Source organism: Acomys russatus, chromosome 29 (genome assembly GCF_903995435.1).
Source record: "Acomys russatus chromosome 29, mAcoRus1.1, whole genome shotgun sequence".
Classification (NCBI taxonomy): Eukaryota; Metazoa; Chordata; class Mammalia; order Rodentia; family Muridae; genus Acomys; species Acomys russatus.
The window spans coordinates 47505550-47529874 of record NC_067165.1 but is presented as its reverse complement, the minus strand read 5'-3'; the positions used below and the strand labels follow the sequence as shown (position 1 = coordinate 47529874).

The following is a 24325-nucleotide window of genomic DNA, read 5'->3' as shown; positions in this document are numbered from 1 at the left end:
GGTGCTAAGACAAGGTCAGAACGCCCAAGGAGCCACCAGGCCTTCAGGTCTAGGATGGGAATGGAGACATCCCCTTGCCCACCCCTCTGAAGCTGGCTCTGTTTCCTGAACTGTGGGTGATGAGGCTTTGGATCCTCACACTTGAAGCAAACCATCCCTCCAACCTGACTTCCCATTCTGCCTCCAGGTCCCCTTCTCTGCCTCACCCACACTGGAAACTGGGTGAAATCTGGGCCACTCCTGACCTCTTATTCACTCCAGGAACACCCCCAGCCAGCCAGCCTTCCCCCCCTCCCCCAAAGGCTCCTCTGGTCCTCTGCTTGCGGAGCCACATTCCTGGCATAACTGGGGCAGGTATGTGCCCTTCCCTTTGCATCACCTTTGGGCATGAGTGACTGCTGCTCCTTCTGGAAAGGAACCCTTCACGCTGACAAATTCTCTCTACTGCAGATTAAGGGTACTGAGCATAGGCCTAACCCTGCCCTCACCTCGTCTCTAGAGAAGGTTTGGATTAGCCGCTCGCTGAAGCCCCCACGAGAGACACAAGCCTGGCTGGGGACCTGCACTTCCCTACTGAGAGCCAGGAGCAGAGAAAGGAAGTGCTGTCTGGAACAGACAGCATCTGGCACCAGACCAGCCTGGCCCCTCCCAATTCTGAAGCTGGGGTCCTGGTGACTATACTCCCAGGCCTAAGATGGCCGGATAGGTTCTCACCTCACTCTGCTAGGTCAACTAGCCAGGGCTCTCAGGACAGAGTAGAGGAGCTCCCGGGGCCAAGGCCCTGGATGGGAGCAGCCTGACCCCCTAAAGCTGGTTTCTGGCACTGGCATTGCCTAGGATATTGTGACGGTCCCTCGGCTGTTGGGAGGACTGCCCTCCAGGCTAGACTTACACTCCCATTGCCTTGTTCTTTCCCCATACCTCCCCCACATTCCTCCTGCCGAAGTGGGAGGTGGCTCTCCCTTTGGACTCCAGGTTCTCTACAACCCCACCCAGAGTCCTTTGAGGGCCCCTCCCCCTAGGCAGGTCCAGGCTGGAGGCTGCGTGGTATCCCCGCTGCTTTTTGCCCAGAGAAAAGCCTCCCTGCCCAGGGAGGGAAAGGCCTTTCTCCCACACCAAGGAGTTCTGGTAAGAAGTTGCTGCAAGAATGGACTTGTCTCATATTTGGGCTCACTGAGGCAGCTTTGGAGGGTGGGCTTTGCTTGCTGGAATCAAAGGTGCTTGCTTATAGGTGATTGACAGGCAGGACTATTGGTTCTGCGGAAGCAGCCTCCCTTTAGACAGGCAGTAAGCAAGACTGAGCAGGTGGAAGTTATTCTTGGCCTTTCCCACACCCATCCGACTCTCCCATCCTGAAGAAGATGCTCTCTCCTGTCCCTTAGAAATGGGGAAGGCAGTTTTGAAATCACTTTTGTGTACATGAATCTTTCTGGACAAAGCAAATTCTGCTCTCACATGCTTGAGCCCTCAAAGCAGTGTTGTGGGCATGGGACCTGAGGAATTGGGAGAGTGGGACACTGACCCAGGTCTGTGGCTACTCACCAGTCCCTACAAGAGAGAAGGAGTGGAGGACACACTCAGGACCATAGGTTCAAGAGGGTCCCTGATTAGTAAGGACCCTCTGTTGCTTCCTATGCCTGCCTGGCTGCTCGCACAAGAGGCAGAGGTTACAAAAGGGTGCGAAACACTGTCTTTTGCTCCTTTTGTGAGCTGCAGGTCAGTTGTTTACCTCAAGGTAGAGATAGAGTCCCAAGCCATTGAAGCCCTGCTGGGCACAACAGTTGTCATAACAAGACTGCTCATCTGGAGCATTTACCATCAAGAGGAGGGCTCTATGACCCTGTCCCTCCTGGGTGGGTGGGGGGTGGGGGGCAGACAGACAGTGTCTGTATCCCATTTTGGAAGCTGGAGGAGTTGTTAAGGTCTTTGGTGGAAGCCAGGCGTGGTGGCGCACACCTTTAATCCTAGCACTAGGGAGGCAGAGGCAGGCGGATAGCTGTGAGATCGAGGCCGGCCTGGTCTACAAAGTGAGTCCAGGACAACCAAGGCTACACAGAGAAACCGTGTCTTGAAAAACCAAAAAATTAAAAAAATAAAAAGATCTATGGTGGAGGAAATGAAGGAGTCTCACCCCTCCCCTCCTCAGCACCAACCCTGAGGATTTCCTTTGAGGAAGGCCTCCTGCAGGGGCAGTTTACCAGGGGAATCGCTGTGGCCCCTTCCCAGGACATAGGGAAGTCTGGAGGCTCTGTTCTCCCGCACTAGGGATGTTTCCAGCTGTGTGAACTTTGTATAGATATGGATGCCCAGGCCCACAGCTGGGGATGGAGGAATTCTTACTATCTTGATTTTCCTGGGTTTTAAGTGGTCAAGTCCTAGCTGCGGTCCTCCTGTGACTGTGATCTCAGCATCTGTTTGCCATTGGTTCTGTTGGGTCCACCTCAGCCCCCTTACCTGATGGAAAGGCAGGGCCACCATTTGTGAGCTCTGCTTCTAGGAATGGGTGAGGTGGATCGCAAACATTTAAAATGAGGGATCTGAAGCCGGGCGGTGGTGGTGCACGCCTTTAATCCCAGCACTTGGGAGGCAGAGGCAGGCGGATTGTCAAGGCCAGCCTGGTCTACAAAGTGAATCCAGGACAGTCAAGGCTACACAGAGAAACCCTGTCTCGAAAAACCAAAAAATAAAATAAAATAAAATGAGGGAATCTGTTTGAGCTGCTGTGAAGACAGGAGACCAGAGACCTTTGTCACTGACCTTTGCCAGCCTGCCAGATCCTTCCCCTCTGCCCCCTATCTGTTGCTAGCCTGAGGTAAGTTTGAGAGCTTCCTTGACCATTACGTCCTAGGCCCCAGAAGATGTAGACTTGCGTTATGCCTGTGTAGCCCTCTGTACCTACTAGGGAGGTTTCAATGCATATAGAAGAGCAGAGCACAGATACCATATTGGTAGAAGGATTGAGGTATCTGTCCCCTACTCTGGGAAGGAAGCCATCGGGTATGAGAAGTGGTGTGTGGTCTCATCCATCATTAATTCCATCAGTGCACTCTTGCATGTGTCCAGTCACCACCACTCTACAGCCGTCCCCTATGGGGTCGTGGGCCATGCTGTATGCTGTTGCTGCCACCTCAGGGGTCTGCTGGTGTTTTTTTTTTTTTTTTTTTTTTTGGTTTTTCGAGACAGGGTTTCTCTGTGTAGCCTTGGCTGTCCTGGACTCACTTTGTAGACCAGGCTGGCCGCGAACTCACAGTGATCCGCCTGCCTCTGCCTCCCAAGTGCTGGGATTAAAGGCGTGCACCACCACGCCCGGCTCGTCTGCTGGTGTTTTTAGTGGCTTCCCAAGGAAGGAGTTGACTGCCCTGTAACTGGAGTTACAGACAGTTGTGAGTTGCCATGTTGATGCGGAGAACTGAACCCAGGCCCTCTGGAAGAGCAGCCAGCTATAACCGCTGAGCTGTTTCTCCAGCCCTGTATCCCAATTTTTAAATTTAATTCAGCCACCCTGCAGAGCAGGATAACTGGCCCGAAGCTGGCAAGAGGAACTCTGGAGGCCCCTTCATGCTGGCAGTTGACCAGGGCTGAGTGCTTCTGTCCTGCTGTGAAGTGCTTATGTGTAGGCGGAGGAGGGGGAAAGAGAAAAGGCAAGGTGCAGTTTGAGGCCAGACATATTATTAGGTCCAGAATAATATTGCGCTGTCCCAACCAGGGCAGCCAGAATTGAGCCCATCAGGTACCCCTATTAATCTGAGCCTAGAAATGCCCACAGCCAAAGAGAACAGATGGGCCTTACCCTGGCTTGACTAGAGGTCAGAGAGCGGGGGATGGGGGGGGGGGGGGGTGGGGAAGAGTCTACTTACTGGGTGAGACCTGTGCATTGGGGAATTGAGTGTGTGCTGAATGTCTGGAAAGGTCTTTCCCTTGGGCTCCTCAGTCATCTAACCCCAGCTCTTTACCTTTTCTAAGGGAGCAGAAGGCTGTCTAGAAAGGCAGAAGTGTCATCTGCATGAAAATGGGACCAGTGAGCTAACAGTAGCCGGGCTCAGTACCTTCTCCAGGCCCCATCCCCCAACCTCCCCTGGTCCTGAGAAGAACCAGAACCCAGGGCCACACCCATTATGCCTGGGAGTGAGGGACAAGCTTTGTGCTACACAAAGAATGTCTAGTGTGTATGTGTTGTCAGGTGGGGGATGCAATGCCTGTAAGCTTGAGTGACTGCTGGGAAGCAAGAGTACTTAGTGTCTTGGCTCATGTATGGTTGTGTGTCGATAGGGTGTGTGCCCAGAGGGGGTAAGCTTGGATCAGCATCCTGTTCATTCCTGGGCTTGAGCCTGCTGGGGCAGTCTAGGCTGAATAATTTTGTCTAAAGATCCCAAAATAACTTCAGTAGCCTGTGCTCCCCTCCCCCACTGGCCTGGAGCCTCAAAGGCTCTTTGTTTTTTGAAGGCATCCTGCCCCTGCAGGGGGCTCAGACACTGACTGGGGTTTGGTGGGGCCAGGCTGCCTGCTTAGTTCCCTTTCCCATGGCTGGGCCCAATAGACCTCAAGCCCCATTTCAATGTTGCCCAGGGCTGACTAGAGCCTCATATGAGCACTGAAAAAATTAGTCTATTGAGACCTCTGCAGTGGCAGATCTCAGGGCTTCTGCTTAGGGAAAGGTAGTGAGCAAAGGCTACATAGCAAATTTCCCAAGATCACTTGAGGCTTCTTCTGCCAGCTCTTGTCCAGAGTTCCCACTAGCGGTGGGGCCCAGTCTTCTGGGACCCTGGTTCCTGTGCTCCCTGTAGAGCACACTGGGACAATCCAGGGCTGAAGGGCTGAAACACCACACCCAGTAGTGTCGTGTGGCCTGCTGGGAATTGCTTAGGGTACTTGGCCTCTGGCGCTATCTGAGGGGCAGTGAGACAAACAAAAGATGTATATGACCTGTGTTGGGCTCCCCAGTTCTACGTTCTTTTGCCTCTTTGGCCAAAACCTGCCTTGGGAGCTGAGAACTCAGACTATTCCTGGTAATGGGGGAGCTAGCATCACAGACTTCTGTGCCACAGGCGCATTTAGGGCCAGAGCTCCCCTGAGGAGAGGGTGAGGCCATCTGTGAGTGGAGTTTTCCAGTAGTTAGATCTGACGCTGCCCTAGTCTGCACGCATTTGGAGTTTCCTCTAAGACTTCACTAGAAGAGTGAGTTTGGGGCCACAAAAGATGGAAAACCTCTTATTACGGGGGATGAATGAATGGCCCAATGGAGGATGGCACTTCATACCTGGCACTTCGTACAGGGAATGGAAAGGCTTAGAAACAGAGAAGATAAATTGTTATCAGTGAGGGTACCAAGTGTCTGGCCAGAGAGGCCTTGGAGAGGTTTCAGCTGTAGGTAATATTGGAAGTAGGGCCCTTTCCAGTCAGTGTGCGGTGAGGCAGTCAGGGCCCTGGGAAGGGCAGGAATGGAAGAGCTCCACAGACAGGGGATTGGTAGAGACAGACAGGGGATGGGTCGCTGGTAGAGAGAGAGATGTGGCTGATGAGATGGCAGAGAAGTTGGACTTCCTGACAGATACAGAAGCCTGACTAGAGCCTTGAGTTGTGGGCACTGTGTGCTGTTAGTATAACCCAAGTAGAACGGGAGCTGCTTGTGTGATTTCAGCCAAGATGAGGACTTAGCAGGAGGGTGGCTGTGTCAAGTAGGGATGGTGTGGAACCATATCCCTCAAGCTTCTGGACAGTTCACCAGAACTAGGTAGGCTGCGCCTCCATCCTAAACCCTTTGCTCCTGGTGGCTCTGCTGGAGTTTGCAAAGTAGCCTGGGGGCAGGGGAGTGCTCAAGGGATGGCTGGAGTTCCACAGCTGTTTGCATGGACTTATTTGCATGTTTTCTCATTGCTGGGGAGTTGAGTGAAAAGGTAGCTTAAAGTGTTATTTTCCATTACAAGGGGAAAGGTGGGTGGGTGTTTTCTGAACCCGTCACCTTACTATCCAGCTTGTGCCCACTTAAGCATCTTACATGTCCCTTGGGGAGACACACACACACACACACACACACACACGCCCCTTGGGGAGACACACACACACACACACACACACACACACACACACACACACACCAGGGCAGAGCCTGCAGGATCAGGAACAATACAGGCACTAGCACAAAGGCACAGAGAAGCACAAGCAGACCAAATCCCAGAACTTAGTCCTTCCTGCAGGCCCAAGTCCCCTGTGGTGGTGACTCAGGAACCTCTCAGCCCAGCCAGGCACTAAGTGATAAGGGAGGACTGCTTCTGGCTGCTGACCCTCTCACGTGGCCGCCTCCTACCTCACCTTCCTCAGCAGCCTCCATAGGGTGGGGGGCCAAGCAACTGCCTCCTCTCCAGCCCCAACCTCTATTCCCCTATGACAACACTCAGCCCACTCTTACTTCTCCCTCGTCCTCCAATTTCTAGCCCCACCGCCTGGCCACCACTTGCTCCTCCCTTGGTCCCTGCCGTTTTACTAGCAGCACCACCACCCCTCCCCAGGCTCTGCCTCTACCCAGAGCTGCTCTGTCCCCTTTGTACACCTTGCGCCCTGGTCTTAATCCACCTCAGCCTCTTCACTCCCAACTGCGACTCCCCGTGGACAGTTGAGTCCCCAGAGACATCTTCCTTTGTCTCTGCTCACCGCCATACACACCCGCCCCCTCGGCTTTCCTCGCCCCTCACTCACTGCCCCAGCCTAGCAGGGACGAGAAGAGCTGCACTGCTTGCTGCCTTGGCCGCCGCCGCCGCCGCCGCCACTGCCGCCACCGCCGCTACCACTGCTGCTGGAGGTGGGCAGGCGCCTCCGCGGTTCTTTATTCTCCGAGGCTGTTGCTCCTCCCGCTGCTGCCATCCTGCTCCCGCCTCTGCTAGACAGGAGCAGACAGGCCCTGCATCGGCGCTCCTGGTCTCTGGGGCCTTTTCTGCAGTGCAGACTCCAGGGGCTACAGAGAGCACCACTGGCTAGTGGGCAGAAGAATTGTAGTCAACAGGGGTTGCCTTGGCTCTCTTCATCCTTTGCCTGCTTCTGAGCTCACATTTGGGATTTCTACTTGGAGAGAATTCTGCTTATTTCCTACCATGAGCCTGGAGGGCTGGGGAGGGCCTGGTGCTCCCCTAGCCAGAACCGGCTAAACTTTGAGATCACAGCTACCATCTGCTGCTGCAGGGCACCCAGCATGGGGGGAGTAGCTCCGAAGAGGCCTAAGGGCACTCCATAAGAACCCCCACATCCAGGAAGTGGGCTAGGACTGTATCATGCCTCCTCTACCACTGGAGCACAGACCCAGGCAGCAGCCTGGTGCCTCCACGCTGGTTCGGTACTTCATGGTCCCCTGCAACATCTGCTTGATCCTGTTGGCTACTTCCACGTTGGGCTTCGCGGTGCTGCTTTTCCTCAGCAACTGTACGTGGCTGCTGGGTGTGCCTCATCTCAGTTTACTGAGGATTTGGGGGCAGTCGGGGTCATGTCAAACCCAGGGGTGGTTGTGGGCAGGCATCTTTTCGTCCTGGGTATTGGATAGGTCACACTAGATTCCTAGGCCTGTTGTGACCTGTTCTTCAATTCTTAGTGGTGCAGACCTTCATCCTGAGCTGCAGAACACCAGTGACAATTGGCAAGGGTGTATCAGTGCTGGGGGATAGGGAGCAGGGACGAGAGCTGGACTTACCCAGAGAAAATGGTTGGAGAAGAAAACGGGCCGTGAAGTCGGAGGGGCAGAGAAGAGGCCAGGGCCTCCTCTGTCTGCCCTGCCTTGGGCAGTGAACTTTTTAGCCTTGCTGATTGTAACTGGTCTAGAGCAATGAGTGCCTGCTCAAAGAGGCCTAACTTCTTTCCTCCCCTAGACAAACCTGGAATCCACTTCACACCAGCGCCTCCTGTGCCTCCTGATGGTGAGTGTGGTGGTTGGGGCCAGTGGTTGGCGAACTGATAATGGGGTGGGAGTGGACAGGGTTACCAGAATTGGAGCTGTTTTGTAGTATGTACATCAGGTCTAATATTTGGAATAGTAGGCTGGACGAGAGAGTATGGAACCCTTTTATGGAGTCCTCGGTGGTCTTTAGGTGCTGGCTAATACTCCTGAGCAAGACCAGTCTTAGACCCTACAAGTTGGGAGACGACATCAGAGAATTTGTGTGAGGTTTGGATGGAGCTCTAAAGTCAGTCTGTTTGTAGAGGGGTTCCTTTTCTTTGTCTTTTTCCCTATTCAGGAAAGGGTGGGGCTGGAAACAGACAGAAGCACAGAAGGGAAAGTGGGCTGGGTAGTGGGGGAGGGCCCAGTAAAGCTAGTGACAGCTGTGTGAGGGCTGGAGGGCCTAGGTCTGCCCCTGGGGTGGGGGAAGGAAGCAGATGATGGAAAGGACAGGCTAACTAACCTTTTTCATGCCATTGTGGGCTGGGGCCAGCACTCCCAGAGGGCCTGCTAGTGTGTAGGCTTCTGTAACTAAGCTAACGATAAAGAGAAGAGGAACTGACGGTGTTACAAAAAAAGCCAAGACTGGGCATAGACTGTATTTCTGCTAGCCCAGCCAGGCTTCTCACAGCAAGCGGGGTCAGTTCCCAGCTCTGTTCTTGGAACCTATTACCCTATGAACTCTGCTGCCTGGGCACCTGGCTAGTTTTGTAGAATTATATGTCTAGAGATATCTCATGTGGGACAAAGTGATGGGTTCTGGGCTTTTTGGTTTGGGAACTAGGGCTTGAAACAAGACTTCTATATACCCTTAGCTGTCCTAGAACTCACCATGTAGATCAGGCTGGCTTTATAATCATAGAGGGCCTTTTGCCTATATGTCTCAAGTGCTGGGGTTAAAGGTGCATGCCGCTGTGCCCAGCCGTGGTCTCTGTTTTGGCCAGGATATGGGTCATGGGGACATCAGAGAATCCTGGGATTGAGGTTGTGGGTGTCGTTCTGAGAACAGACCCTGAGTTGTTCTCTTTTTAGGAAGCAGTGTTTGGGTTACATAGATAGTCTGGGTCACTTCCTGGATCTTGAGAGTGGAGACGGTACCCTGGCACTGTCGGGACCTCTGTCCTATACTGGGAGGTTGGAGCAAAGCAGTCTGTAAAGCCAGGTGGGGAGGGAGCCCAGGCACCCCAAAGCAGGAACTTGATGCACATGCAGGGTACAAGTGTCTGTCCTGCCTTTTGATGGCCAAACAGGGAAGGGTCATCTGTAGCCAACTGCTCTTTATTCCCAGTGTCTACAGGGTTAGCAAGCTGGCATTGACACACTTGGCCAATAGGCTTTTGGTCCCTAGTTGGGCAGTGGGAATGGAGGCTGTCAGTGAGTGGTAAGTGTGTCTAATCTAGCCCGGGGCTCTGGTTTTATGACCCCAAGTCTTGGCCCCTGGTACCAGTATCCTTCCTAGAAGGCCCTTTAGAGTACTCAGCCCAGATTGGGTTGTGGTAAGGTGAGGCTGTGTCCCACCAGGTGCTTCTGCCTGGGAAGTTACTGTCAGGGCGGTTGGATACCATTGTTTGCTCTATGACTTTCACTATTCCTAGAGTTAGAGGCTGGGTTGGTGGGTGAGTAAGCAATCTGCCTATTGGGCTGGGAAGCAGGAGGAAGTAGCTCTGCTTCTTAGTATTTTTTTAAAAAGGGGCCAAATCCAGCACTCGGGAGGCAGAGGCAGGTGGATTGCTGTGAGTTCGAGGCCAGCTTGATCTACAAAGTGAGTCTAGGACAGCCAAGGCTACACAGAGAAACCAAATTAATTAATTAATTAATTAATTAATTAATTAAATGGGACCAAATCAGATCGCTGTGAGTTTGAGGCCAGTCTGATCTACAAAGTGAGTCTAGGACAGTCATGGCTGCACAGAGAAACCAAATAAAATAAATAAATAAATAGGACCAAATCGCTCCCAATGGGGTGGGCTGATAGTGGGTAGAATGTTTCCTTTAGTATGGTGCATAAGGTTAGGCCTGAGTGTTCACATACTAGAGGCAAGAGGCCTACAGCTTTCTATGTTCAAGGGAGGCTCAGGAGTGAAGAGATCTTCCTTCTTGGCCATTTCAGTTTCTTCTGAAACCCCCAACCTGCCGATGTCCTCTTTCCTTTATATTTATGCTGCATTCCCCACAACTGTGCGCGCAGTCCCCTTATTGATACCCAGCTTTCTTTTGTACACTTTAGACACAGGACATGGCTGTCATACACACAAACGAGTACCCATACCACGCACAAATGGACACAAGCAGGCTCACGGGCATCCATATGTTTCATCTCTCAACCTACCAAAGACTAGGAAAGAAGTTAAATATACCCTCTACCACTGTGGTAGATATAAAAAGTACAGGACGCCTCCAACATCACATGGAGAGATTGCCTGGGTAAGAAGCTAGGAGGCCAGGGAGAAATTCCACAGGGGCTAAGAAGCCAGATCCCTTAGAGATTGTTGGCTCACAGGTGCCCAGGTTGACCACTTGTTTTCATAAGAAGCAGTGTGGGGAAGTGACTAGGAGTGCAGTTGGGCTCAGCGCTGGTGTTTATTAGGCATGTGGCTTTGTCAGTAAACCTTGCTGAGCCTCTGCTTCCTTCCCTGATACATGAGCATTGTGTAATGATGAAGTCCGGTTAAAGTAGCTCTGCCTGCCATAGTGATGCATGTGTGTGTGTGTGCGTGTGTGTGTGTGTGTGTGTGTGCGTGTGTGTGCGCGCGCGTGTGTGTGTGTGTGTGTGTGTGTGTTTACGTTTACTTCATCCATACTTGTCTGCAGGTCGTCTCAGATTGTGTCTGTTCTAACATTAAGCCATTTATAAAAAAAAAAAAGAAAGAAATTTATCAAGCCGCATGGTGGTGGCACACATCTTTAATCTCAGCCCTTAGGAGGCAGAGGCAGGCAGATCTCTGTGAGTTCGAGGCCAACCTGGTCTACAAAGTGAGTCCAGGATAGTCAAGGCTACATAGAGAAACCCTGTCTTGAAAAAAAAAAAGATAAGATAAGAAAAACAAGGAAAAAAAGAAAAGAAACTTATCAGAAGGTGATAGCAAGCACCTTTAATTCCAGCACTGCAGAGGCAGAGACAAGCAGATCTCTGATTTCAAGAGAGACCAGCCCATTCTACAGAGTGAATTCCAGGACAGCCAAGACTGCACAGAGACACCCTGTCTCAAGAAAAGAAGAAGAAAGAGTGTTGTCTTGAGCTTTTGTGATCTCTTGGTCCTGTGGGGAAGGGACACATAAACTTTGTTAAAACAGGAATCACCATGGATCATTCTGCATCAGTTTAATGGTGTGAATGTAAGTGTAAGGCAGGGGGGTCTATTGGAGGTGATAGATGGTTCCCAAGTTGCTCTCTCCTTTTTGTTTTTCGAGACAGGGTTTCTCTGTGTAGCCTTGACTGTCCTGGATTTGCTTTGTAGACCAGGTTGGCCTCGAACTCACAGAGATCCGCCTGCCTCTGCCTCCCGAGTGCTGGGATTAAAGACGTGCACCATCACACCTGGCTCTCTCTTTTTTTCTAAGCATTCATTTGTGTGTGTGTGTGTGTGTGTGTGTGTGTGTGTGTGTGTGTGTGTGTGTGTGTGCGCGTGCATGCTCACACATGCCATGACACAACATGTAGAAATCAGGACAAGGTGCTGGAATCACTTCTCTCCCACTATGGGGTCTTGAAAATCGAACTCAGGTGGTTAGCCTTGGTAGCAAGCCAGCCACAAGTAAACTTTTAATAAGTGACTTGATTGCAGAATCAGGATGGGTACCATGTTCTCCAAACCTTGTATTTGCCACAGAGCCTCAGTACAAGTCTTTTGTTGTTACTGTTGTCTTTTTTACAACAGAATCTTAGACTTGTAGAGCTACACCTGGCATTGGTGTGTGGGTCTTAGTGGGTGAAGGAATGAGTAGCTACCTTGGCTGTGGGTTTGAGACCTGGGGGAGGTTGGCTAAGCCAGGTAATCAGATAGAGAGATCAAGAAGCGCAGACACCATCAGTCAGCCAAAGAATGGGTGCTAGGTGCAGACCCAGAGACTGGACCTAGAGGAAGCCTGGTCAACAGCCGAAGAGTGCAGGCAGCAAGCATCAGCTCAGCCTCAGAAAGTGCTTGCCGATTTGGTATGAGACCTTCAGGGGCTTGGGTGAGAGAAGGCTAACTGTGAGAATGGCATGACTGGGAGAGAGAACGCTAAATGGGAGAGAGGTGTTGGCTAGGCATGAAGAGAAACCACTGGTGGACATAATATATGTTTGTTTTGAGCCAAGACAGGGAAAGCTGTTTGTGCTAACAATCCAATTATTGTATGCTCTACCCAGTACTTGTCTGGGGCTCCTTCTCTTAAGTTTTATAGACATTGGAAAACCCATAGTTCTGGGAGTAGGTACTTAGTAATCCTATTTGTAGAAAGGGAAGGGACACTAAAGCACAGCGTGGGAGTACCTGGCTCTAAGAGCTGATGAAAGGTAAACACACACACACACACACAAGCAGGTTGTATGTCAGGCAGGTAGATACTCCCATAATGTCAGCCTTCTAAGATGGAGGCTACCCAGACAAACAAACATGGGAGGCCATTGCTCTAGCCCCCAATGCACCCTGCCCTCCTAGGAGATGTCCAAGATGGCTTCTGGCTCATTTCTGAGCGTGATATGAGGCGATGATAATCACACTCAATTAAACATTTAGTAGATCTAAGGAACTTAGGGGCCCACCCAACTCAGGGGAGGGTGTTGGCCCCAATTCTGTGCTTAGGAAGGGTTCCCATTGGTTATCTAAACTTTAAATATTCCAGTGTCTACTTTACTTGTGGTCTTCGTGAACAACACCTGGGTCTTCCTCTGGACATTGCTGTTTGAGTCTACAATGTTAGAAAGCTCAGCCGGGTGTGATGATGCACACCTTTGATCCCAGCACTCAGGGAGGCAGAGGCAGGCGAATCTCTGTGAGTTCGAGGCCAGCCTGGTCTACAATTGAGTCCAGGGCAGCCAGGACTACACAGAGAAACCCTGTCTCGAAAAACCAAGAACAAGAAAAGAAAGAAAGAAAGCTCTTGTGTGAGTGTGTGTGAGTCTGAACATAGGGAGCATTCTCACTGAGGGGGAACTCAGAGGACTTGGATGAAGATATTTCCTGAAGTCAGGGCCCAGAAGGATAGAAAGGGAGTTACCTGTGTGAACCCAGAGAGACCTGTGCCACTGCCAACTTGAGGCTTATTGGAAAGCTGTGTATGACTGTAAATGGGAGAGGCTTTGAAAGGTTGGGGAAGTAGAGAAAAAAGTTTGAAGGAGAAAAGATGGTGGGAACAGGGTAAAGGGTGGGGCAAGGCAGGACAGTGTGCTTCCGGAGGTGAGAGACCTACTAGAGAGCTGGCATGGCGGCAGGTGCAATGAAAGAAGAAAGCAGGGTATGTGGGGAAAGTTCCAGACTCCTAGTGGTACATAGTGCCCATCAGGCCTGCAGGAAGGTGAAAGAGCTTGGTGGGGGTCACAGGGGGACCTCAGAAGATTTTGGAGGTGCTTTTTACTATGAGGTAGCAGGAGTCAGATGGATACAGAAGCAACTCCCCAGAAAGGAGCCACAGGAACCTAAGGTGGGGTGAGTCTGAGTTGTGGAGTAAAATCAGACAGATATAACTCTTACAGCCATTGTCTTTCATTCACACCTTCCAGTCCCCTCCAGCCAGCAATGGCAAGGCTCTCCCTGAGACTGTACACGCACCTCAGGACATACATTTACTCAGATCCTTCAAGGCCCTTCCAGTGCAACTACCTCAGAAACCCAGCCGCATAGGAGCTGAGCTCTGAGGCTTATGTGGATGGAGCTAAGACATCCATACCTGGTGTGTTAGGGCCCATGGAGTTGTTCAGGAAGTGAATGCTTTGTCCTATTGTGGGGACATAAACTCTCTACAGTTGAAGGGTATGAAACGAGGGAAGCCTTCCAGGGGTAGGGTTGGACATATGCATTGTGTCAGGTGCAAGGTGTAGGTGCTTGTGTGTTTGGGTGGCATCTTGGTCATGTGGATACTTGGGTATGGATCTCCCTGTGAAATTTGGGCACAAACAGAATGTGATGCAAGGGCTTATGGGTGTGTGGACCTAGGAACAGATTCCTGGTAGCCTGCCTCTGAATATTCTTTCTCTGGTCTAAACTCAGTATGCAGGGGGATGTTATGTGGCTTTGGTGCTGTGTGTGAACCTAGTGTTGAGGATCCAGGCCGGGCCTCTTGTGTGTGCAAGAAAAATGTCTGCCCTGCTGTGGTGGCTCCTGTGTGCGGCTCGGATGCTTCCACCTATAGCAACGAGTGTGAGCTACAGCGTGCACAGTGCAACCAGCAACGGCGCATCCGCCTACTTCGACAAGGGCCATGTGGTAAGTGAGTGCGGGCGGTGGGGGAAGGGGGGGCAGTGAACAGTCAGCATCACCCCACTTGTATGCCCACAGGGTCCCGGGACCCCTGTGCCAATGTGACCTGCAGTTTTGGTAGCACCTGTGCACCCTCAGCCGATGGACAGACTGCCTCATGCCTGTGTCCTACCACCTGCTTTGGGGCCCCTGATGGCACTGTGTGTGGCAGTGATGGTGTTGACTACCCCAGTGAGTGCCAGCTGCTGCGCCACGCCTGTGCCCGCCAGGAACACATCTTCAAGAAGTTCAGTGGTCCTTGTGGTAAGCAAAGCACTCTCTATGGCTCCTCTCATATGTGACTCTTCAGTGTACACTGGTGACAGCTCCTGATTTCTACTCTCTGACCCTAGACCCCTGCCAGGGCAGCATATTAGACCTGAACCACATCTGCCGTGTGAACCCGCGTACACGGCACCCAGAAATGCTTCTGCGGCCAGAGAACTGCCCTGCCCAGCACACACCTATCTGTGGAGATGACGGGGTCACCTACGAAAATGACTGTGTCATGAGCCGTATCGGTGCAACCCGTGGCCTGCTTCTCCAGAAACTGCGCTCTGGCCGATGCCAAACTCGAGGTTGGTGCTCCTAGGGGATGGATCCAGCCCTGCCGGTCCTGCGTACCTTGTACCCCCACCCACTATGTCAGGTGCCCAGTTGGTGTGATGTTCTGCCTATCTGATCTCCTTGCCTGCTCCCAGACCAGTGCCCGGAGACCTGCCAGTTCAACTCTGTATGCCTGTCCCGCCGTGGCCGTCCCCATTGCTCCTGCGATCGTGTCACCTGTGATGGGGCTTACAGGCCTGTGTGTGCCCAGGATGGGCACACATATGACAATGACTGTTGGCGGCAACAGGCCGAGTGTCGACAACAGCAGGCCATTCCCCCAAAGCACCAGGGCCCGTGTGGTGAGCAACCTGGGAGTCAGCTGGGACTAGCTGGTCTTGCGTCATTCCTTGTCCCCACCATATACCACCTCCATTTCTTGTCATTTGTCTCCTGGGCTCCTGGGCTGGGGTCACTGGGGAGGGTGCTGGTATGTGGAGGCTGTGAGGAGGGGAGTTGGGATCCTGGAAGATGAAACAAAGGCAGTGTGCACGTGGCCTTGCTACACCAGCAGGTCCTCTCGTCCGCTGTCATCAGTCTCCGTACTGCAGGGGGCACAGACTGCTAGGGTGGGCAGGAATGGACGTGATGCTGGAGATTCCTTGCTCTAGGAACACAGTGCAGTTCCAATCTTAGAGGTAGATCCTGCTTTGGAATTTGAGGGACCAGTGGAGAGGGTGGAGGAAATTGGGCAGTGGCCTCTGCTATCTGTCTTGGTCAGTCCTCTGTCCATCTTTCTTTCTGCATCTGTCTGTTACTTCTTGGTCCTTCCTTCCCTCTCGGCTCCGACTCTTGTGTCTTCCAGCCTGACCTGCTGGCAGGATGAGGTGCTGCGCCTGCCCGCCAGGAGCCCACAGCCCGAGGTCTGCCCCCGGTGCGGCTGGGGGGAGTGGCTTGCTACTGCCTGGCCTTCTGGTCCTCAGAGCAAGTTGACAGACACCTTCTTCCCTGTGTAGTCTGTGACTGTGGGGAATAGTGTTTTCCTATCCACGGGGGGAAAGTTTCAACCCCCGTGTGCATGGTATCCTAGGGCTGCTGGTGGTCCAGGGTCAGTGACCTGCTATGGCAGTCAGAAACTCATATGCCCCCATCCACCTCTGTTATGTGTCTGTCCCTTTCTCTGCTGTGTCCTGTGCATCTAGCTTTTCCTCCACCATTCCCACCCTGGAGAGGGGCTGTTGCATGGGGGTGGGCTTTGTCCACAGCTAGAGGAGAAAGTAGACTGAGTACCACACCCTCCCCAGACCAGACCCCATCCCCATGCCGTGGAGTGCAGTGTGCATTTGGGGCAGTGTGCACAGTGAAGAACGGGAAAGCTGTGTGCGAGTGCCAGCGGGTGTGCTCGGAAGTCTACGATCCTGTGTGCGGCCATGATGGCGTCACTTACGGCAGTGTGTGCGAGCTGGAATCCATGGCCTGTGCCCTCGGGCGGGAAATCCGAGTGGCCCGCAGAGGACCCTGTGGTCAGTGGTGGGCAAGTGGGTGGGGTTGGAAGGAGGCTCTGGTCAACGAGATGATAGAGTTTCCTCTCCAGACCGATGTGGGCAGTGTCGTTTTGGATCCCTGTGCGAAGTGGAAACCGGGCGCTGTGTGTGCCCCTCTGAATGTGTGGCCTCAGCCCAGCCCGTATGTGGTTCTGATGGGCACACATATGCTAATGAATGCGAGCTGCATGTCCACGCCTGCACACACCAGATCAGCCTACATGTGGCCTCAGCTGGACACTGCCGTGAGTGGGACCGGAAGGGATAGGTCTCCGTGGTTCCCTCAATAAGGGAATTGTGTTTATTCCTGCTTCTTGCTCTCTCCTGCAGAGACCTGTGGAGACACAGTTTGCACCTTTGGGGCTGTGTGCTCAGCTGGACAGTGTGTATGCCCCCGTTGTGAGCACCCTCCACTTGGCCCTGTGTGTGGCAGTGACGGTGTCACCTACCTCAGTGCCTGTGAGCTACGAGAAGCTGCCTGTCAGCAACAGGTACAAATCGAGGAGGCCCGTGCAGGGCCGTGCGAGCACGGTAAGCTCAAGCAGCTCATGTGAGCCCCCTGGACCCCAGTCTCTGGTAGAGACCTCAGGGTGACGGCTCCCCTTTCCTGCAGTTGAGTGTGGCTCGGGGGGCTCTGGTTCTGGGGAAGACAACGAGTGTGAGCAGGAGCTATGCCGGCAGCATGGTGGTGTCTGGGATGAGGACTCAGAAGATGGACCGTGCGTCTGTGACTTTAGCTGCCAGAGTGTCCTGAGAAGCCCAGTGAGTACCCCAACTTTCCCATGGCTCCAGGGTGGATGTACCGAGGAGGGGTTTGGGGTTGCCTACATAGACGACACTCCTCCAGGTGTGCGGCTCTGATGGGGTCACCTATGGCACTGAGTGTGAGTTGAAGAAGGCTAAGTGTGAATCACAGCAGGAGCTGTACGTTGCCGCTCAGGGAGCCTGCCGTGGTGAGTGGCACGTCCAGCATGTGGTGATGTGTTCTGTGTATTTGTGCTTCTGATGATGGTGGTGGCTTTGTCTTTTATATTTTATTTTATTTATTTTGGTTTTCTTTCTGTTGTTGTTTTATTTATTTTGAGGCAGGGTGTCTCTACATAGCCCTGGATGTTCTGGAACTAGCTATGTAGAGTAGACCAGGCTGGCCTTGAACTCGTAGATCTGCCTGCTTCTGCCCCTTGAATGCTGGGATTAGAGATGTGCACCCAGCACTCACTCTCTTTTTCCTTTTTCTTTCTTTCTTTCTTTTTTTTTTTTTTAAAGATTTATTTATTTATTACATATACAGTGCTCTGTCTGCTTGTACCCCTTCAGTCCAGAAGAGGGCGTCAGATCACATTACAGATGGTTGTGAGCCACCATGTGATTGCTGGGAATTGAACTCAGGGCCTCTGGAAAAACAGACAGTGCTCTTAACCTCTGAGCCGTCTCTCCATCCCCCAGGCACTCCCTTTCTATAAGACAGATGGAGGCAACAAGCAGCATGAGGGGCTGCCACTAGGGACTTTTACTCTTGTAGAAGAGATTTGTTTTTAATGACAGGCTGGGTGTGGTGGTGCATGCCTTTAACCTCAGAGGAAGGTGGGTCTCTGAGTTTAAGGCCAGCCTACGGAACCAGTTCTAGGGCCACAAAGAAAAACTCTCAGAAGGAAGGAGGAAGAAATTAAATGAAACTGTGCTGATGTGTGTGTTGGGCGTATGCACAGATGTCTCTGCATAGGAATAGAATGTTTTGTAGGAATGTGAGTGACTGATGTAAAAGTGTCTTCACATATTTGTATACACTTGTTTCCGTGCGCATGTCTGTCTGTGGCTCCGGTAATGTGTGCATGTGTGTATGTGTCCCTATCTGTGTATGTGGTTTTGTATGTTTCGTGCGTTTTGGGTTCTGCGTTTACTATATATAGTCTTTATATGTGATATGTTGGTTTCACTTATGACAGCCCCAGATTTTTGGCTCCCAGTGGGAACTGATGTCAAAAGGGGCGAGTCATGTGGCAGGAACCATTGAGGCAGAATGATTGGGCTTAGAATAAACAGCTAGCGCCACATCTGTGCACCTCTCCTCAGGCCCTACCTTGGCTCCACTGCTGCCTGTGGCCCTCCCACACTGTGCCCAAACCCCCTATGGCTGCTGCCAGGACAGTGTCACTGCTGCCCAGGGTGTGGGCTTTGCTGGATGTCCCAGTGAGTACCTGAACAGCCCTGACCATGGTCTAGCAGAGCTGTGCAGCTCCAGTGACCAGTGCTTTGTCCTCTTGCAGGCACCTGCCACTGCAACCCACATGGCTCCTACAGTGGCACTTGTGACCCAGCCACAGGCCAGTGCTCCTGCCGGCCAGGTGTGGGAGGCCTCAGGTGTGATCGCTGTGAGCCTGGCTTCTGGAACTTCCGTGGCATTGTCACTGATGGGCATAGTGGTTGTACTCGTGAGTATTGGCGCTCCAAGCGGTCCTCCCTGTCACTGCTCGTGTTTGGTCTGACCGATGATACCTGGTAGGGCTCTGGGGCAGGTACGGAAACCTATCCAGGCATAAACCATAGACTCTTCCCTCCCACTCCCTCAGCCTGCAGCTGTGACCCTCGGGGTGCTGTGAGAGATGACTGTGAGCAGATGACTGGACTGTGTTCCTGTAGGCCTGGTGTGGCTGGTCCCAAGTGTGGGCAGTGTCCAGATGGTCAAGCCCTGGGCCATAATGGCTGTGAAGCAGGTGAGGGCAGGGGCTGGTGCTGACCTTAGGACTCCCTATGCTGAGGGTGGGAGTCCCTGAGTGTGCAGGAATTTTTATGCCTACCCCAGATCCCATTACACCTGTGACTTGTGTGGAGATGCACTGTGAGTTTGGAGCATCCTGCGTGGAGGAGGCTGGTTTTGCCCACTGTGTCTGCCCAGCTCTCACATGTCCAGAGGCTAACTCTACCAAGGTAAGGAGTGAAATAGGTAGAGAAATTACGGGGTAAGGAGGCCTTTCCCAAGCACCCTTTCCCTGTATCCCAGGTCTGTGGATCAGACGGTGTCACATATGGCAACGAATGTCAGCTGAAGACCATCGCCTGCCGCCGGGGCCTGCACATCTCCATTCAGAGTCTTGGCCCGTGCCAAGGTAAAGACCTAGAGCAGCCATCTGAATCAAACCAGAAGGACCTGGTCCTGTCCTGACTCCAGCCCCTAACATCCTTTTTGCAGAGATTGTTCTTCCTGGGGCTTCTCCAACGTCTGCATCTGTGACCACCCCAAGGCATGCCCTGAGCAAGGCACTGTCATTCCCCCACCACAGCCTTCCTCTGGCTCCCAGCAGTGCCACCCATGAGTGGCCCACCCCACTACCCACATCACCTCAGACCACGGTCAACATCCCTGGGAGCACTGCATGGCCTGTGCTGACAGTGCCTCCAGCAGCACCCTCTGACGTAACCAGTCTTGCCACATCAGTCTTCAGCGAGTCCGGCAGCACCGACGGGAGTGGCGACGAGGAGCTGAGTGGAGATGAGGAGGCCAGTGGGGGCGGGTCTGGGGGTGAGCAGGGCCTCAGGGACGTGTGGGCAGGTCTGAGGGGGATGTGGGGCAGAGCCCAAGAGTGGCTCCTACCCGGGGCTGTGCTTAGACTACATTTCCCCAGGACTTGAGCCCCCTGTGGGCAACATTGTGGTGACCCATGGGCCACCCATCGAGAGGGCACCCTGCTACAACTCACCTTTGGGCTGCTGCTCAGATGGCAAGACACCCTCACTGGACTCAGAAGGCTCCAACTGTCCTGGTAAGTGGACAGCGGGGAAAGGGATGAGCTAGAGGAACAGCGTAGACGTGTCAGGAGTACTGTCTTCACCCTGTGGCAGCAGGTTGGTATAAAGTTGTGGTACTCTGGCTCTAGGACTTAAGTGTGTGGGGGTTTAGAGATTTGGCACACATGCATTCTGGTCTCAGACACTGAATATGCGTGTGTGCCAAGGACCCTGTACCTAACCCATCTTTCTCCTTGCAAGCCAGCTTGGGGCACCTGCTCCTAGGAATTGCCTGGTAACTGACGCCAGCCCTACCCTGGGGTTCCCACTTACTAACCCCATGATCATCTGACTAACATCCCCTGCCCCGTGCCCCACATGGCTTGCTGTGGGGCCTGCTTCTGTGGCTGCCTAGGAGGCTAGAAGGCATTGGCAGGGCCTCACTGCCCCTCCCCCACAGCTACCAAGGCATTCCAGGGCGTGCTGGAGCTTGAGGGGGTCGAGGGACAGGAACTGTTCTACACACCTGAGATGGCTGACCCCAAGTCAGAGTTGTTTGGGGAGACTGCAAGGAGCATTGAAAGCACGGTATGAGGCTTTTGTGGAGTGTCCACTTAGGACAGACCCAGATGACTGGCTCAAGTGAATCAATCTTAACTGGGGTTAGGCAGTACCTTGTACCCTCACCCATTACCTGCCCACAGCTGGATGACCTATTCCGGAATTCAGACGTTAAGAAGGACTTCTGGAGTGTCCGTCTGCGGGAACTGGGGCCCGGCAAATTAGTCCGTGCCATTGTGGATGTTCACTTTGACCCTAGTAAGCTCCTGTTCCCCTCATGGGAAGTGATGGCTGTGGACTGCATGGAGCCAGGTCATGCTCAGGACCCTCTCTTCTCTAGCCACAGCCTTCCAGGCACCGGATGTGGGCCGGGCCCTGCTCCGACAGATCCAGGTATCCAGGCCGTGGGCCCTGGCAGTGAGAAGGCCTCTGCAGGAGCACGTGCGATTTTTGGACTTTGGTGAGTGCTAAGTCAGGCTTCCTTTTGCCTGTCCTCCCTTCTCTGGCCTCCATGTCTCAACAGTACTCTGCGTGCCCTGTGCCTTGCATACCTAACAGTTACCCTTCCCTGCAGACTGGTTCCCCGCATTCTTCACGGGAGCTGCAACAGGAGCTACAGCTGCTGTGGCCACAGCCAGAGCCACCACTGTGAGCCGACTGCCCGCCTCTTCTGTCACCCTACGGTACCCCAGTCATACCAGCCGGCCTGCTGGCAGAACTACAGCACCACTAGCCACACGCCGGCCACCCACCACTGCTCCCAGCATTGAACGGCCTCGGACCCTCCGCCCTAAATGGCCCCCAAAGTCCTGTGATTCCCAGCCTTGCCTCCATGGAGGTAGCTGCCGGGACCAGGATTCAGGCAAGGGCTTCACCTGCAGCTGCACCGCAGGCAGGGGCGGCGCTGTCTGTGAGGAAGGTAAGGTCACCCAATGCTGGAGGGTTTGGGGATATGGCCAGAGAATGTAGCAAGGTCTCAGGCACTCCTCCAGCTTAGATCTGTCTGTTTCCTGCAGTACAACTCCCCTCTGTGCCGGCCTTTGCGGGCCACTCCTTCTTGGTCTTCCCCACCCTACGGGCCTACCACACACTGCGTCTGGCACTGGAATTCCGGGCACTGGACACTAAGGGATTGCTACTGTACAATGGAAATACACGTGGCAAAGACTTCCTGGCTCTGGCTCTGCTTGATGGGCATGTACAGTTCAGGTGGGTGTGGTGGGTGGGGTTAGTCTGTGAGTGTGGCTTCTGTGGGTCCGATGGGCGGTGTGGTTACAGAGACCAATCAGACCTTCTGAGTCTAAGGGCTGAAGTCTCTGTGGTGAGCCTGGACCAACATCCTAAACACCTGCTACCATGTCCAGATTCGACACAGGCTCGGGGCCAGCAGTGCTAACCAGCTCAGTGCCAGTGGAACCAGGGCGGTGGCACCGCCTAGAATTGTCACGGCATTGGCGGCAGGGCACACTTTCTGTGGATGGCGAGACTCCTGTTGTGGGTGAAAGTCCCAGTGGCACCGATGGCCTCAACTTGGACATGAACCTATATGTGGGTGGTGTCCCAGAAGAACAGGCTGCCATGTGAGCAGGAGCAGGCTGGGACTGGCTGGGCCTCTGGTCTCTGACTCTGGGTAACAAATGATGGGAATAGAGGAATGGGTGTGGATGGTAGCTGTAACTTTGACCCCAGCCCAGCCTCTGACCCTCCACCGGTTCTTGCTGCGCTATCTGTGGTAGCATGCCTTTGATGGGACCTGTGAAGATGGCTATCCCTGCCTGACCTTCGGCCCTGACCCTTGAACCTCATCCCCACCATCTGATTCTGTCTTGTTATTGAGCTGGCTGCCCCGTGAACACATACGGAGAGTGGGCGTAGGGGCACCCCTGATCCCTGGCCTTGGTTTACGGGGCATGTTGGTATTACAGCTGATTGTGAGAGGGTGCCTCTGACTCTGACCCCTCCTGGTATCAGGGTGCTTGATCGGACCTCTGTGGGCGTCGGCCTGAAAGGGTGCATCCGCATGCTGGACATCAACAACCAGCAGCTGGAGCTCAGCGACTGGCAGGGCGCCGTGGTCCAGAGCTCCGGTGTGGGAGAATGTGGAGACCATCCTTGCTCGCCTAGCCCCTGCCACGGTGGGGCCCTGTGCCAAGCACTGGAGGCTGGCATGTTCCTCTGCCAGTGCCCACCTGGCCGCTTTGGTGAGAGCCAGCCTGGAGACTGGGAAGGAATCTAGGTGTTGTGGGAAGAGTCTCATATTTCCTGGAACTCCTTGCCAATCTCCCCTCAGGGCCGACTTGTGCAGATGAAAAGAGCCCCTGCCAGCCGAACCCCTGCCATGGGGCAGCCCCCTGCCGCGTGCTTTCTAGGGGTGGGGCCAAGTGTGAGTGCCCCCTGGGACGCAGTGGTGCCTTCTGCCAGACAGGTGAGGTCAAAGAAGTGCTGGGGAAGGATGAAGGGTTAGAGCCAAATTCCTGGGTGGATTTGGAGTCTGGTATGTAATCCAGTAGGGTTGTATTTGATCATTTAGACACAGGAGTAGGGAAACCAGGGCCTGCAATCCTGTTTGACATCTGTTTGGCCCTCCATAGTCCTGGAGACTGCTGGCTCCCGGCCCTTCCTGGCTGACTTTAATGGCTTCTCCTACCTGGAACTAAAAGGCTTGCACACCTTCGAGAGAGACCTAGGGTTAGTAGGGCAGGAGGATTAAGGGAAGGGAGCCAGTCTGATGGGGAGACAGTGACACATTCCCACAACTCCCACATGACCCCAGGGAGAAGATGGCACTGGAGATGGTGTTCTTGGCTCGTGGGCCCAGTGGCTTACTCCTCTACAATGGGCAAAAGACAGATGGCAAGGGGGACTTTGTGTCCCTGGCCCTGCATAACCAGCACTTGGAGTTCCGCTATGATCTTGGCAAGGGGGCTGCAGTCATCAGGTGGGCATATGGGAGCTAGACTGGGCATTGGCCGGGGCTGCCTCTGGACATTGTGCACAGATAAGAAGGAGGGCCTGGGGGGCGACCCTGAGGTTGGGATGACAGTGTATATGCCAGGGGTGTATGACAGTGTCACTTGGAGTGAGCAGAGCCCAGGGCCTACTCATATCTTTTTACAGGAGCAAGGAGCCCATAGCTCTGGGCACCTGGACCCGGGTATTCCTGGAACGGAATGGCCGCAAGGGTGCCCTTCAAGTGGGCGATGGGCCCCGTGTGCTAGGGGAGTCTCCGGTGAGTGTCCAGGGTGTGAGGAAGTTCCAGACCTCCCACACCCTGTTCCCACCACTTCCCTTCCTCCTCCCTGGGGCTTCAACGACCCTGATTGCCGCCTCTCAGAGAACTGTTTTCTCTGTCTGCCCTGTGCCTCAATCTGTCTCCTTTCTGCCCCCACTGCTTTCTGGCTCTTGCTCTGCAAACCCCCCACCTGCTCTCCGGATGTCAGAAATCCCGCAAGGTACTGTTGGCTTCTTACCCAACCCAACTCATCATCTCTCGTACCCATTCCTAGAGTAGCCTTTCCTACTAAGGCCCATGTCTGCCATTTCTGTGTGATTAATGCTGCCTCCTAGATAGTAAGGGGTGGATGTGGGGC

The 24325-nt window shown here is 53.5% G+C and overlaps 1 protein-coding gene across 2 annotated transcripts in view; it reads left to right on the top strand.

Annotated features, from left to right (window-relative positions):
- Agrn (agrin) overlaps window positions 1-24325 on the top strand; it is a 32165-nt gene that overhangs the window by 3899 nt on the left and 3941 nt on the right. For both annotated transcript variants that reach the window (XM_051172195.1, XM_051172194.1), the window contains exons 3-30: window positions 7851-7898; window positions 14110-14325; window positions 14398-14622; window positions 14712-14936; window positions 15060-15266; window positions 16209-16427; window positions 16499-16693; window positions 16779-16979; window positions 17062-17210; window positions 17296-17401; window positions 18522-18638; window positions 18716-18880; window positions 19019-19162; window positions 19252-19376; window positions 19450-19555; window positions 19639-19968; window positions 20072-20209; window positions 20635-20762; window positions 20879-20993; window positions 21076-21195; window positions 21310-21654; window positions 21752-21944; window positions 22100-22315; window positions 22707-22936; window positions 23026-23160; window positions 23327-23423; window positions 23509-23673; window positions 23853-23964. In XM_051172195.1, the coding sequence (XP_051028152.1) occupies window positions 7851-7898; window positions 14110-14325; window positions 14398-14622; window positions 14712-14936; window positions 15060-15266; window positions 16209-16427; window positions 16499-16693; window positions 16779-16979; window positions 17062-17210; window positions 17296-17401; window positions 18522-18638; window positions 18716-18880; window positions 19019-19162; window positions 19252-19376; window positions 19450-19555; window positions 19639-19968; window positions 20072-20209; window positions 20635-20762; window positions 20879-20993; window positions 21076-21195; window positions 21310-21654; window positions 21752-21944; window positions 22100-22315; window positions 22707-22936; window positions 23026-23160; window positions 23327-23423; window positions 23509-23673; window positions 23853-23964 (4772 nt within the window). The remainder of the gene's footprint in view (window positions 1-7850; window positions 7899-14109; window positions 14326-14397; window positions 14623-14711; window positions 14937-15059; window positions 15267-16208; window positions 16428-16498; window positions 16694-16778; window positions 16980-17061; window positions 17211-17295; window positions 17402-18521; window positions 18639-18715; window positions 18881-19018; window positions 19163-19251; window positions 19377-19449; window positions 19556-19638; window positions 19969-20071; window positions 20210-20634; window positions 20763-20878; window positions 20994-21075; window positions 21196-21309; window positions 21655-21751; window positions 21945-22099; window positions 22316-22706; window positions 22937-23025; window positions 23161-23326; window positions 23424-23508; window positions 23674-23852; window positions 23965-24325) is intronic.